The sequence below is a fragment of the Mytilus edulis genome, chromosome 9 (assembly GCF_963676685.1).
Source record: "Mytilus edulis chromosome 9, xbMytEdul2.2, whole genome shotgun sequence".
In the NCBI taxonomy this organism is placed as follows: domain Eukaryota; kingdom Metazoa; phylum Mollusca; class Bivalvia; order Mytilida; family Mytilidae; genus Mytilus; species Mytilus edulis.
The window spans coordinates 26,790,606-26,805,245 of NC_092352.1; the positions used below are offsets into that span (position 1 = coordinate 26,790,606).

At 32.6% G+C, this 14,640-nt stretch overlaps 1 protein-coding gene across 6 annotated transcripts in view; it reads right to left on the bottom strand.

The window, feature by feature from the left end:
* Nucleotides 1–14,640, bottom strand: part of LOC139487948 (activating transcription factor 7-interacting protein 1-like) — a 52,573-nt gene that overhangs the window by 1,693 nt on the left and 36,240 nt on the right. For 4 of the 6 annotated variants that reach the window (XM_071273206.1, XM_071273207.1, XM_071273210.1 and 1 more), the window contains 8 exons: nucleotides 10,675–11,272; nucleotides 7,118–8,580; nucleotides 6,605–6,817; nucleotides 6,028–6,081; nucleotides 5,262–5,291; nucleotides 2,746–2,982; nucleotides 996–1,775; nucleotides 146–308 (listed from right to left, as the gene is read on the bottom strand). In XM_071273206.1, the coding sequence (XP_071129307.1) occupies nucleotides 146–308; nucleotides 996–1,775; nucleotides 2,746–2,982; nucleotides 5,262–5,291; nucleotides 6,028–6,081; nucleotides 6,605–6,817; nucleotides 7,118–8,580; nucleotides 10,675–11,260 (3,526 nt within the window). In that variant the 5' untranslated portion in view covers nucleotides 11,261–11,272. The remainder of the gene's footprint in view (nucleotides 1–145; nucleotides 309–995; nucleotides 1,776–2,745; nucleotides 2,983–5,261; nucleotides 5,292–6,027; nucleotides 6,082–6,604; nucleotides 6,818–7,117; nucleotides 8,581–10,674; nucleotides 11,273–14,640) is intronic. The other 2 variants (XM_071273211.1, XM_071273212.1) reach the window with 1 other exon arrangement.

The window sequence follows — 14,640 nt, forward strand, 5'->3', positions numbered from 1 at the left end:
TCAATGGAACCATGTAGCTTGTTACCATATTACAAGACACTATAACTTGTTGATGACAAAAATGTGTTGGGACAGACAGGTAAACCGGCTTTACCTATTCCTTTGGAACAGTAGTAAAATGAAAACTGAATATCTAGATACCTACCTTGACTAACTCTAGAAATTTTCAGTGTAGGTTTAGGAGCTAATGGTTTTTCTCCTGGTTTGATGGCTGGTGGATCTTGTACAGGTAATGGAGCAGGATGGCTTTGTTTCTGAGTTGGTGGTGGATGGACTAACTGTGATGGATTTGGAGGTAGCTGTGACTTCTGAAACAGATGAAGACAAATCTAAAAGTAATACAAACCCTGATCTAAGCAACATTTTATATCTCTGGTTTATCTCATAAGAGGTCAAGTATACATTAAACAATTCATCTTTTTATTCTTTAAATCTCTCAAGTAGCCAAAATAATGATGGGAAAAGAAATGAAAATATCATATATATATATTTAATCAAATTTCTAAATATTATCAATTTTAGTGTCGGTTTGACCAGGGATTCGTATAGTATACAAATCCTTGGTTTGACCCTGAATCCTACATTAACATTTGGTTTGATATTATACTGATGTTTTGATTTTGTCCGCATTTTGGACTGGATACTACGGGAAACTTGGGTAATGTGATACAAAATGTAAACTTCATCAAAGATTTGTCATAACATCAGTTTAATAGTTTGATGCACTCTTTGTGTATATATGGTATTTGACATTTTGGTTATCAAATATGGCTCTCCACTATTAGCATTACCAAGGAAATAGTTAAAACTAACATTCTATATTCATGTAATGTATACATAAAATTATTAGTTAATATTATAGTTTATATTCATGTTATATTTTTTTTTATATAAATACTTTACTCAAATTCCAAGAAAGCTGTGTAATTATTGAAGGAACTGATTCTTAAATAGATCTTTAATAAAACATGTAGAAATTGCTACATTTTAGTTACCTGTTGGTTATTCTGGTTATTTGGTGCTGATTGTAATGGTGGTGGAGGTCTTACTGTTCTCATCATATTATATTGTTGGGCACCAGTTACCATTGTAGTGCCTGGTAAAGTACCTCTTGGAAGGGAAGCCAGGGGCACCAGTTGTGCTGCTCTTAATTGAGGAGGTCCAACATTTGGTTGTTGTGATATAACTGGAGGACGAACACCAGCTGATGTTGGGGTTGTTACAACAGTAAGCAGACTTCCTGGTCGTATTTGCTGGGCACCAGAATTAAATACCAACTGTAAAGGTTGTTGATTAGGGTTTACAAATCGAGTACCACCTGGGCCATTAAATATGATATTCTGTTGAGGTAACATTGCCTGTTGTGGAGTTAAGTTACGAACATTTCCCTGAGACTGAATACTGGATACAACAGAAGGAATGGAAGGAGTTCTGGCAACATGTGACACAATCTGTTTTTCTTCTTCATCTGTCAGATCAATAATCTTTGCTGAAGGCCTGGCAGCATTTGAAATTGCTGTTACCATATTTGTTTTTGTTGGCATGGACGGAGTAGATGTGACCATTATAAACTGTTGAGGAACCTGTCCAACTTTAGGATTATTTGATGTTGGAAACAACATGGCCTTTGTACTGTTTGACACTATAATCTGTTGTTGTTGTCTAGATGTATCCAGTAAACTTTTGACAGTTTTGTTACAAGGATATTGTCCAATTGGAGGTTCCGGAGGTTTTTGTGTAGGTGACAATAAAATCTGTGTCTTTTGTGGAGGTAACTGTAATATTAATTGGAAAAGTTTTAAATACAAGTCTTTCAACCAATTATGTGGCTAAAACATGATCAATTCCAACCTGTGACTTTGAGAGGTTTGGGGACGACCTTGCGATCTGATGTCTCACTTAAAATTATCAGTGACAGTGACATTCAAAACACTGACTTAAGAGACTAACTTAAATTTGCTAAAAAATTGACCTGAAGCATTTTTCAAAGGTACTTGCAACTTGAGTAGGGTACCCTAGTGGTACTCATGTTTTCCTCTTTTTAATTCTGTAATTCTGTCCTTGCAGATGACATATCAAATGAATTTAGGATCACTGATTTTTACCATGTTTAAATTATGAAATTATTTGGCCAGCCTAAAAATTACCCTTCTACAGTTTGACCATATTAATGAGTCATACTTACACTTAAAGCTTGGTTTATTTGTGACTGTGTTGTGACACTATAAGTGGGTCTTGTAAGGTTGGAGGTGATTTGCTACTTACACTTAAAGCTTGTTTTATTTGTGACTGTGTTGTGACACTGTAAGTGGGTCTTGTAAGGTTGGAGGTGATTGGCTACTTACACTTAAAGCTTGTTTTATTTGTGACTGTGTTGTGACACTGTAAGTGGGTCTTGTAAGGTTGGAGGTGATTGGCTACTTACACTTAAAGCTTGTTTTATTTGTGACTGTTTTGTGACACTATAAGTGGGTCTTGTAAGGTTGGAGGTGATTGGCTACTTACACTTAAAGCTTGTTTTATTTGTGACTGTGTTGTGACACTGTAAGTGGGTCTTGTAAGGTTGGAGGTGATTGGCTACTTACACTTAAAGCTTGTTTTATTTGTGACTGTTTTGTGACACTATAAGTGGGTCTTGTAAGGTTGGAGGTGATTGGCTACTTACACTTAAAGCTTGTTTTATTTGTGACTGTGTTGTGACACTGTAAGTGGGTCTTGTAAGGTTGGAGGTGATTGGCTACTTACACTTAAAGCTTGTTTTATTTGTGACTGTGTTGTGACACTATAAGTGGGTCTTGTAAGGTTGGAGGTGATAGGTATTAACTGTCTCGTGACAGCTGGAGGTGACTGGATCATGACAGGCACTTGTGTTCCTTGTGGAGACTGGCAAACAACTGGAGCACTTGATCTTGGTGGTGTTTTGGTTCCACTTTTATTTGGTGTTGTCTGATTTTGACTTTGCTGCTGAGCAATTCCTTTACTCTGCAAGATAAAGTTCAATAATATTCTATCTGGCTAAATATTGATACTACAAAGCAGGTATATAAGACAAATAACATGAACTTACTTAAACACTGAAAAACATCTTTAAAATTTACAGATGAGCAGCTACAAATATCTACAATGCATACATTATGAAATTACTGTTAAGTGTGTCGTATACCACAGACCCCTTTAATATTCCTCAGGTGTGGTAACAATTTGCCCTTCTTTTTTTTTTATCAAAATTTCTTATTAAATTTCAATTCTATTATAGTAATATAGTCGGCCATGATTTGAGGTATGGATCATCATTAGGACTACAACTACTACTATCAACATTTTTAGTTTCAGGAACATTATAGGTCAATATTGAAAGCAGTTTGGTCAACAAATGTATTTCTCCACATGGGATCATTACTTTCCCACTTGAGCACAGATTGCTATCTAATGTTTAATTTTTAATCCGTTTTCAATATTTTCAATATTTAAAGTTGGCTGATCAGCAGCTAGATCCTGTAAGTTTTGGAATGACTGCCTTTTAAATGTATATGGATTACACAAAAGAATGAATTAAATTTACAATAGTTTTATATCTTCACGCTACACTATATGTGAGCTACTTGGAAAAAGATAACCTACAATACTGATTACAAAGTCTGTCTGATCTGCCAATTTTAGAAAGAATGATTCTAAATGATTTTAAAAGGTTAAATATATTTTTGAAGATAAAGTGCAACAACCTGTTAGATAATAATGTTAGTTTTGTTTGGTTCATGCATTAACTGTAGAAACTCATCAAGGATACCTCAAAATTCATCCTATTTTTCAGCATTCTATGTTTTGTGGACTTGTTACATAAGTTACTTTTTCCAGCGCACAATCACACCAAATTTTCTAGAAATGACTTTTTTTTTCTTTTTCTTTTTTTACCTCTAACGAATTTATTATTAATGCCAAAATTGAGATCCTGAACATTTTTCTGATAATCTCTGACAATGAATTTGAATGTGATTCCTATTTTCAACAGTAACACAATATTTAACAAAGTGATTATAATTTATCAAATATTCACATGTCATTGGTTTGTCAGATTAGTACATTACATTTTGAATTTATCCTATAAGACTCAAACTTCTTGCATTTAATACATAATTGCTTTATTAATGGCTTCATTTTGAGATCTTGTCAATACTTTCACATGCATGTTATGACTAACATGTCCACACACATGAATTATCAGTCAGGAAATTTAACACACTATCCACATTTCTAAAATCAATTTTAAGGAGAGTTAACTAGTGATATGCAATTTACATATAATAATTTCTTCCAGAGTATGGCTATAATACTAGCTGCTAAATGGTATATTTGGTATCTGTTTCACACTTTATATTATGGATATATAGTAGAAATAATTCAGACTTTGGACATGTTGGACATCACTCCTATGTCACATTTTCATAGGTTATAGGCCAAAAAAAAAAAAATATATGTCTGTTTCCTCACTCTTGGTCAGAATTTTTAATTTCGAAAAGAAACAAGATTTTTGCTCCAAGCCAGACTTATCATAACTGCTGAAGCAAAGTCTGATGCCCAAAAGTTTTTGAATTGATGGAGGAAAAAAGCACCAAAACATTTTCTGTACTTGGCAGGAGTGAGAAAAACAAACAAATTTTCATTTTGGCTGATTATTTTCTAATGTATGATTTAAACTGGATAATCTGCAACTCAACCTACTGTAAAATCAGAAATTTTTTGCAATAATTTAATTTGTGCAAATATAGCAACAGAAATTTTTCTATACTACATTTCCCAAAATTGTAATAACTTATATCAAATTTATATCCATTTTATCAACAATGGCAATATTAAAAGATACATTTCTGAGTTTACAGTAGCTATATATGTGACTATTATTGAATACCATCAAATGACCAAAAAGTAAACTATCTGGATTACATGCCTCTTGTTATATACAGATCATTTCTATGTTGTTTGTTTATTTTTCACATGTAGAAGTTTAAATTTAAATATTTTACAAGCAAGCCACACTATTAAACTTTGCCATAGTATTTCGACATTAAATTAATTTTTATTTTAGTTTAAAATGTTACATAAATATTAAAATTTGTACAGTAGAGATAGCAAAATCTACTTTATTATACTGTATGAAAAAAGGTTTGTATATTTTTTATATCTTGATTGTTGTAATCCAGGTAGTTTACCACAGAATAAACATAAAACCATCCAAAATTCAGAACTTATTAATGCAAGCTTACCATGGTGTGTGTAGGAGAAGCTATTGGTTGCTGGAATTCAAATAATTTCTTATCAATAATATTTTTTTGTATCAAATGGGTGTAAACAGTATTCCAAGGTACCAGGATTATAATTTAATATGCTAGACGCGAGTTTCGTCTACATAAGACTCATCAGTGACGCTCTGATCAAAATATTTATAAAACCAAACAAGTACAAAGTTGGTGAGCATTGAGGACCCAAAATTCCAAAAAGTTGTGCCAAAACTAATCATTCTCATTGAAAATCTTGATTTTTAAATTTCCCATTTTTTTTTATATGTGTAGTCAGATTAACTGTTAATGATTTTTCAAGAAGAAATATTTCGGGATAAAATTGCACCAATATTAACATGGGTCATTTCTAAAAAAAAAATTATTTAAAATAAACAATGCAGCAATATATTGCTGAAGAAGAAAGGGTGTCCGAACTCTGAAGATTCCTTCTTATAAAGGGCCTTCAAACATCCAATTTGAATTTACAGGAATAACACAGCTTTTAATGTAGAACTTTACAATATATTTGACATTCTTCTTTCAGACAACATTAGCCATTTAGACTTTTCCTCTTATAAATTATACCAGTACCCATATTAATAATTTTTTGACTTATGTTATATATATATAGCAATAACCCCAAGAAAAATTTTAAAACCCTCACTAGTTAAATTTAAAGCTCTATATTACAATTATTACACATAGCAATGGATATAAATTAGCCAAATATATGTGTGAAAGTAAAACATACCTTTTCCACTTTGTTTTCATCCACCTGTACACCAATGGATTTTGTGCTAATTTGCTACAAGTGAAATTTACATATTTGTTTACATGCAAAAAAAATATCATTGTAGATTTTGAAGAAAATTGTGTTCTTCTTTTTCCAAACTTCTTCATAATATTACCACAACAATGCTTGAAAGTTCTTAAGATAAGTTTTAATACAAGTATCATATAATTTTAACATTATGCCATTAATGGATGATCCATGTAAATTGGGTCAAGGACAGATAAACCCTGCCAGACAGAGATATACACTAAACAATCATTACATTCATCATTATAGCTGACCTGCTTGAGAAACAAACCAAACCACTAAAACTTCACATTGATCAATGAAAATAAGGTCAAGGTCAAATGAATGCTGCCAGATAGACATGTACTACTCTGTCATTCAGCACATTAAAAATAGATGACCTTATAAAAAATCTGAGAAACAGCCTAAACCACAAAATCTTAATCAATGAACCATGAAAATGAGGTCATGGTCAGATTCACCATATTAAATAGATGAAATGGTGTTAGTACAAACCAAAAACACTTACCCTGAGTGCTGCAGTTTTTGCTTTCCGTTTCTCATGTTTTTGTTGTAGCACAGTTAGTTCTAACATTTTTCTTTCCAGATCTCTAGCTTTGTTTTTCCACATTTCATTGCTGCTTTGAAGGTCATCAATCTTTCTGTGGAGATCTTTGATAGTTTCATCTCTGTATGTTCTCAAATACAACATGACCTTGGCCTTTACTAGCATTGATAATTCCTATAAAACAGTTTTGTTTCAGTTACATGTACATGCTCATGTCGAATAATTCATAAAAAACTTTTTTATTTTTGCTTAAAATGCGATGTAAACGCAATAATTTAAACTCCCATTTTGAAATTTTTTATATTTAAAATCATGGAATTGAAAAGAATTATAGTGAAATTATCCTTTGACATAACTAACAGGTTTAGTATTTTTATTTGGACTCAACGATACCACATCATTTCATTTTCATTTAAATAGAAAATAATTAATATTTAAAATAAAATTGATGAGAAATTTTGTAATATCAATTACCTTTCGAGAAACTCTCCTGCTTTTCTTTGGAGATTTTACAGGTGTTTTCATTTCAGCAACATCATCATCATCATCTTCCTCATCTACATCTGTATCTGATGAAGTTTCAGTTTCCTCTGACTTTGACTCTGTCACTTCACTGTCAAGGTGACTTGCATCAGTGTCTGATAATTCCTCCATGGCTTTCACTTTATCTAATGGAATCCCTATTTGTGTTCCTAGCTTACCTATAACTTCATCTAAACGAGATTTTTTTGATTCTGGCGACCCTGAGTCTTCTGACTCTGCAGGTCTCTTTCTATCAGATCCATCACTTTTAGTGTCATTTTCATTTTCTTCAATTTTGCACTTTTCCGACCCTTTATTATTTGATTTTAAGTCTGAATCACAGCTTTCTGATTTGATTGAGCATTGTTCATTATCACTTGTATCTTTGGAATCAGATGAGTTTTTTGCTGAAGATAGAGCATCATCTTTCTCTTCATCAGAATCAATATCCATTTTCTCCTCTTTATCATCAGATATGGAGCTTGCCATGGACTTTGCATCTTGACTATCTTCTGAAGGCTCCAAAACATCCATCTCTTTTGTGTCGTCTTGACTATCAGTGTCTTTTTCACTTCTTGCAGACTTTGTGACATCATCATTTGTAAGATCATTTTCAACTTTTGTTAATTTATCACATTTTGACTCAGGTTCCACAACTTTACAAGTTGATTGGTCGTTCGAGTCCGATTTAATGCTATGACTGCTAGATTCATTGTGAATGTCTAATTTTGTACTAGAAATATAAACTTCTGGCTTTCCATTATGAATGCTAATGTCAGATTTTGTACTACTATTAGATTTAACACTAATTTCAGAGTTAAGACTATGATTCGTATTAGATGGTTCACTAATGTCTGAGTTATGACTATGATTACTTGAATCACTTTGAATTGAAATATCATCTTTTTTTTTATTATGAACTGAACTTATGCTATGAACACTAGTTTCTGAAATGATGCTATGATTACTTTTTTCAGACTTATCACTATTTACAGACTTCACACTATGAATACTTTTAACAGATTTATCACTATCTATTGATTTAACACTTGCTTCTGATTTCACACTATGATTACTTTTCATACTATGATTACTATTTATACTGTGATTACTTTTCACACTTTGATTACTTTTTACACTAGTTATACTGTGATTACTTTTTACACTAGTCACACTATGGTTAGAATTCTCATTGTCTAACTCTAAAAGTTTATTTTCTTCTTTGAGATCAGCTGTGTTGCCCTTACTATCTAAGTCCATATCAACTTCCATCTGTAGAAGTTTATCTTCCTCTTTCTTATCCAAATCATCTTCACAATTTTTGGTTTGTGACTGTGAGTCTCCATTACACTTGAGAAGTTCATCTTCAATGGAGTCATCAAGTTCTACAACATCTGGATTTGAGTTTGTATCCACTGTAAGGCATATAAAATATGTGTGAAGTGATATCATTCTTAGGAATATTTTTTAACATAAAGGGGGGGGGGATAATTGTAAGAAATACCTTTTTTTTTTTAAACTTGATGTTTTAAAAACAATTATGCTCATAGATAATCTTATTAGACATGTATAGTTTTCTGAACACTTGTTGAAACTGAGTTGATAATCTTTGAAGAAAAAAAACAAAATCACTAACAATTTTCCATCTTCATCATTTGTGTTCATATTTGTCTCATTGCATCACTATCACTGTATCACTGATTCAAATTCAATGTTTTTTTGCATAATTAACACTGATTCAAATTCAATGTCTCATTACATCATAAACACTGAATCAAATGCTATGTACATATGTATCATTGCATCATTAACACTGATTCAAATGCAATGTCTCATTAGGCCACACTTAAAAATATTTTTGTTTGCCAAAACCCTACCCAAAGGTAAAGACAGTGTGTAGGTAGGTAGGCATTTTCTAAAAACAGAGAAATTGATGTGTCAGATGTTATTTTACTCTTCATTCTACTGATTAACAAAAAAATTCACATCAGGACAATATAAGATTTCGAGTAGGCAGCTTTTTTCTGGGTAGGTAGGATTAGGACAACCAAACCTATTCTTTATTATGGTCTTACATAATAAACACTGAATCAAATTCAAAGTATTATTGCAGCATAAACAATTATTCAAATTCAATGTGCATTTGTATCATTGCATCATTAACACAGAATCAAATGCAATGTTTCATTGCAAAATTAACACTGATTTAAATTCAATGTATCATTACATCATTAACACTGATTCAAATTCAAACTCGTTACATCTTTAACAATGATTCAAAATGCAATGTCTCATTACATCATTAACAATGATTAACACCAATTCAAATTCAATAAGTTCATTGCATCATTAATACTGATTCAAATTCAATGAGTTCATTTTAAGGTCACTTTTTGTCGAGCCTGACTTGTTGAAAAAGCGAGACTAAGCGATCCTACATTCCGTCTGCCTCGGTGTCGTCCACAAATATTCACTCTGTGGTTAAAGTTTTTGAAATTTTAATAACTTTCTTAAACTATACTGGATTTCTACCAAACTTGGACAGATGCTTGTTTATGATCATAAGATAGTATCCAGAAGTAAATTTTGAAAAAATAAAATTTCATTTTTTCCATATTTTACTTATATTAAAATGGACTTAGTTTTTCTGCGGGGAAACATTACATTCACTCTGTGGTTAAAGTTTTTAAAATTTTAATAACTTTCTTAAACTATTATCCTGGGTTTGTACCAAATTTGGACAGAAGCTTGTTTATGATTATAAGATAGTATCCAGAAGTAAATTTTGTAAAAAAATAAATCCCTTTTTTTCCATATTTTACTTACATGTATAAATGGACTTTCTGCCAGGAAACAACACATTCACTCTGTGGTTAATTTTCAACAAATTTTAATAACTTTCTTATACTATTTTTAATTTGAACCAAACATGGACAGAAGCTTGTTTATGATCAAAAGCTAGTATCTAGAAGGAAATTTTGTTAATACTTTGTACCTGTGTATCTGTATTTTACTTATAAATGGACTTAGTTTTTCTTCCAGTTAACATAACATACAGTCTGCAGTTAAAAGTTTTTAAAACATTTATAATATTCATAAACTATCCTGCATTTTTACCAAACTTGGACAGAAGCTTCTTACAATCAAAAGATAGTATCAAGAGGAATATTTTTATTGATTTGTTTCCTCTTTTTTGTTGAGCCTGCAATTTACAGCAAATGTAGGCGAGACACTGGGTTCGGTGGAACCCTTACAAATTTTTTGTATTTATGTTAATTGTTGAAGTATCTTGATGCGAAAGATTAAGGAATTGCATTTTCTTAAATGTTGTATTTGTAAGTTTTGCAAAATCAAACAATTGTAGCATTATACACCCAACATTCTAATTGTGTTTATGGAAATCTCTGAACTTTTCAAATGCTTTCATGTACATATGTATTAATGACAAATGAAGGTTTATAAATTCTATCAATATAGTAAGTACAGGAGTTTTCTCAGACAATACATACCTGTCTTCACGCTTGAATTATTTAAAACTTTGTCTGAGGTTTCTTGTGTACCCTGAATGTCTTTTAAGTTTTCAAATAAATTGTTTCCCAAATGCTTCTCTGTCATACCATTTAGTGAATTACTGTTCTTGATAATATTACACTTATTGCGGGATTCCAATCCTATAGATTTTGTTTGAGCTAAGAGATTTCCGAGACTGTTGGCATCATTTGAATTATCTTGGGGTTTCAGTTTAACGTTTTTGACATTTGTCATGATATCCTTGAATGAATTCCTGATACTATCGTTAATTGTGAATTTTTTCGGCATTGAGAGAAGGTCAAGGTCGTTTCCATTTTTCTGAAGAATTGTTGGTGTGTCGTCCAATATGACCAAGTCATCCTCTTTCTTTTCCATCTTTAGACTTAGATATTCACTAAAGTCTAAATCGTGCCCCGTCTGACTGTTGAGTGCCTTTAACCCAAGTAAACTCTGATTAAAATTCCGATTAAACTCGTTGTTCGGATCAGCTTCGTCTAATGCCTGCATATAATCTTTTGGTTGTGAAGTTGAATCACATGTAGAATCCGACGCTGGCATGGCCATTAACTAGACATCCTGTAAGTACAAAAGAAATATTTATTTGCACGTTCTTCTCGGGCGTTCTGGTAAAATACGCGTTACGCTTCAGCAATACCACGTGCAAATAGAATAAATTCTGATTGGACGATTCATACACTCTGAACATTGATCAGCGAATGTTTCCTTAAATTAACTGCCAACGAGAACCATAGTCTAAACATGAAAAACACTCTCCCGTATTTTTCAACTTAAAGACGCGAAATGACATACTGCAATGAATCAAACAGATATCTATAACTTTGTTAACAGTTATGAGTTATTATGTATGCCATTCAAATCTTTAAACAAGAGTGCACACGCTGAAATGTCTCGCCTTCTATACTAATCATTATTATTTTGTTGATTGTCCTAAGTATAAAGCTTTATTACAACTGTCTCATAAACTTAACTTTAACCAAGATAACTAAACAGAAACCAATGAACCATGAAAATGAGGTCTAGGTCAGATGAACCATGCCAGGCAGACATGTACAGCTAACAATGCTTCCATACAACAAATATAGTAGACCTATTACTTATATGTGAAAACTGTTGTTCCTTATTTGTGTTTGTAACTATGTGTTGTTTATTATATTTGTAAAAGAATATTATGTTACAATGATATTATATTATGCTCCTTGTGAGCCCATTTTATGGAAATAAAGCATCTTCTTTTTCTTCTTCTTCTATAGTTTAAGAAAAATAGACCAAAACACAAAAACTTAACACTGTTCAATGAACCGTGCAATTGATGTCATGGTCAAATAAAACCTGCGGGACTGACATATAGATCATAATATATTTCCATACACCAAATATAGTTGACCTTTGGCATATAATATTAGATAAAAAGATCAAAACTTAAAAACTTAACTTTGACCACTGAACCATGAAAATGAGGTCATGCCCGCTAGACATGTACACCTTACAATCATTCCATACAACAAATATAGTAGACCTAATAGGCTATTGCATAAAGTATGAGAAAAACAGACCAAAACACAAAAACTTAACTATAACCACTGAACCATGAAAATGAGGTCAAGGTCAGATGACACCTGCCAGTTGGACATGTACACCTTCCAGTCCTTCCATACACCAAATATACTAGCCCTATTGCTTATAGTATCTGAGATATGGACTTGACCACCAAAACTTAACCTTGTTCACTGATCCATGAAATGAGGTCGAGGTCAAGTGAAAACTGTCTGACGGGCATGAGGACCTTGCAAGGTACGCACATACCAAATATAGTTATCCTATTACTTATAATAAGAGAGAATTCAACGTTACAAAAATTCTGAACTTTCTTTTCAAGTGGTCACTGAACCATGAAAATGAGGTCAAGGACATTGGACATGTGACTGACGGAAACTTCGTAACATGAGGCATCTATATACAAAATATGAAGCATCCAGGTCTTCCACCTTCTAAAATATATAGCTTTTAAGAAGTGAGCTAACACCGCCGCCGCCGGATCACTATCCCTATGTCGAGCTTTCTGCAACAAAAGTTGCAGGCTCGACAAAAAATCAGGACACTGAAGAGAGTGGACTCTGCAACTACATGATTTGTACATTACGTCTTGTACTCTTAATATTCTTGTGATGTATTATGAACTGTGCTAAATGTAAATTTCAGTGGGCAATTTCAGCGGGCATTGCGGGCGGTCCCCTAAATGGAGTTATGTATATGGTTTATGCCCTCAAACCCCTTTTTTAAATCCTGTATTCATCTTACCCTATAAGTTACATTATAACATTATTGACCCTTATGTTGTTTATATAGAAAATCAGCAGCCTCCCCATTAGACGATTCAGTTCTGGTCGATGGAGGATAACTGCATTATTAACTAGGCAATGATTTCTCGAAAGCAACTTTTTAAAATCTATATATTTGTTAATAAACAAGAGTACCATCTGCAATGTCTCGCCTGCTTTAGTTTGTCATGATTGAACTTATATTTTACTACCGGCAGTATCGCACACAGTCTATGAAAATGTGGTCCATGTCAAATGAACCCTGCTAGACAGAAAGGTGCACTGAAACTACAACGATTCCACACACTTAACATAGTGGTCATATGATTTGCTTAAATTACACAACAGACTACAAACCACAAAAAAAGTTACTTGGACCGATAAACCATCAAAATGAGGTCAAGGTCATATAAACACATCATAATCATTCCATATACAAAACATATATATGACCTAATGCTTATAGTATCTCATAAACTAACAAAAGGAAAAAACATTATTCTATGTACCATGAAAATGAGGTCAAGGTCAGGTTAATCCTGCAAGTCGGATATATACATCTTTTAATCAATCCACAACAAGTACATCTTTGTCAGTCCACACCAAAAATCTATTCCTTACAGTATCTCAGATATAGACTTAATCACGAAAACATAACCTTGATCACTTATACAAGAAATGCAGTATCGGATATGTATACCTTGAATAATACAAATATACTAGAACACACCCGTGATATCGCGGGTCTGTGACTGAATTAAAGAATATAACTATGCGTGAGCCTTATTTTAGTATTGGTATTGTCATTTGATAAAGTCATGAATTTAGTAGTGTCAACCCTGTGATGACGAACCGTGTATATAGCAAAATCCTAAATACAGCGTTTGGTGCTCCGCCTGTCAGATGCGGAACGTACAGATAAGGTAATGGGTAACAGGTTAATATACTATTGGTATCGGTATCGGATTCGACCCGGAACTTCTTAATTATTGGTAATATTAATTATGTGGAAAACAAAAGGGTCTGGAGTGGTGCAATTTTTAATCAACAGGATTGTACTATATTAGTTATATATAAAGTTGAATTCTTTGATTCATTGTTTTTACGTGATGACGGCTGACAAATTGGACCTCGTCATTTTAGTATTATAGATAGATATACTAGATATTTTTATGATTTTATTAGCGAGGTATTCACAGGACAAAAAATCTATAAAATTTCGGGACAGTCGTTGAATCATTAAAAAATTCGTCGAGGACAATGGAAATTTAATTATATCTGGTAGAGAATAAACGTCCCCAGAAATATAATGCTTTAACATTACTAGTTTACGCCGTCGTTGGTGATTAGAATCCCTATGTATTGCATTCTGAGATTGGAATCCCTATGTATTGCCTTCTGAGATGTTTGTCGCAGGGAATACAGACAATCAAATTAAGGATAAACACTTTAACAATGGATGCTTCACTGATTACGTGGTTTTTCGAAATGATATTTTAAAGGTAAATGGGGAATGTGTCCCCATGGATACAGATGAATCCCCCGCTTACATACAACTTGCCACCGAAATTCAAGCTCCATAGATCTGTGTTTTGTGGTAATAAG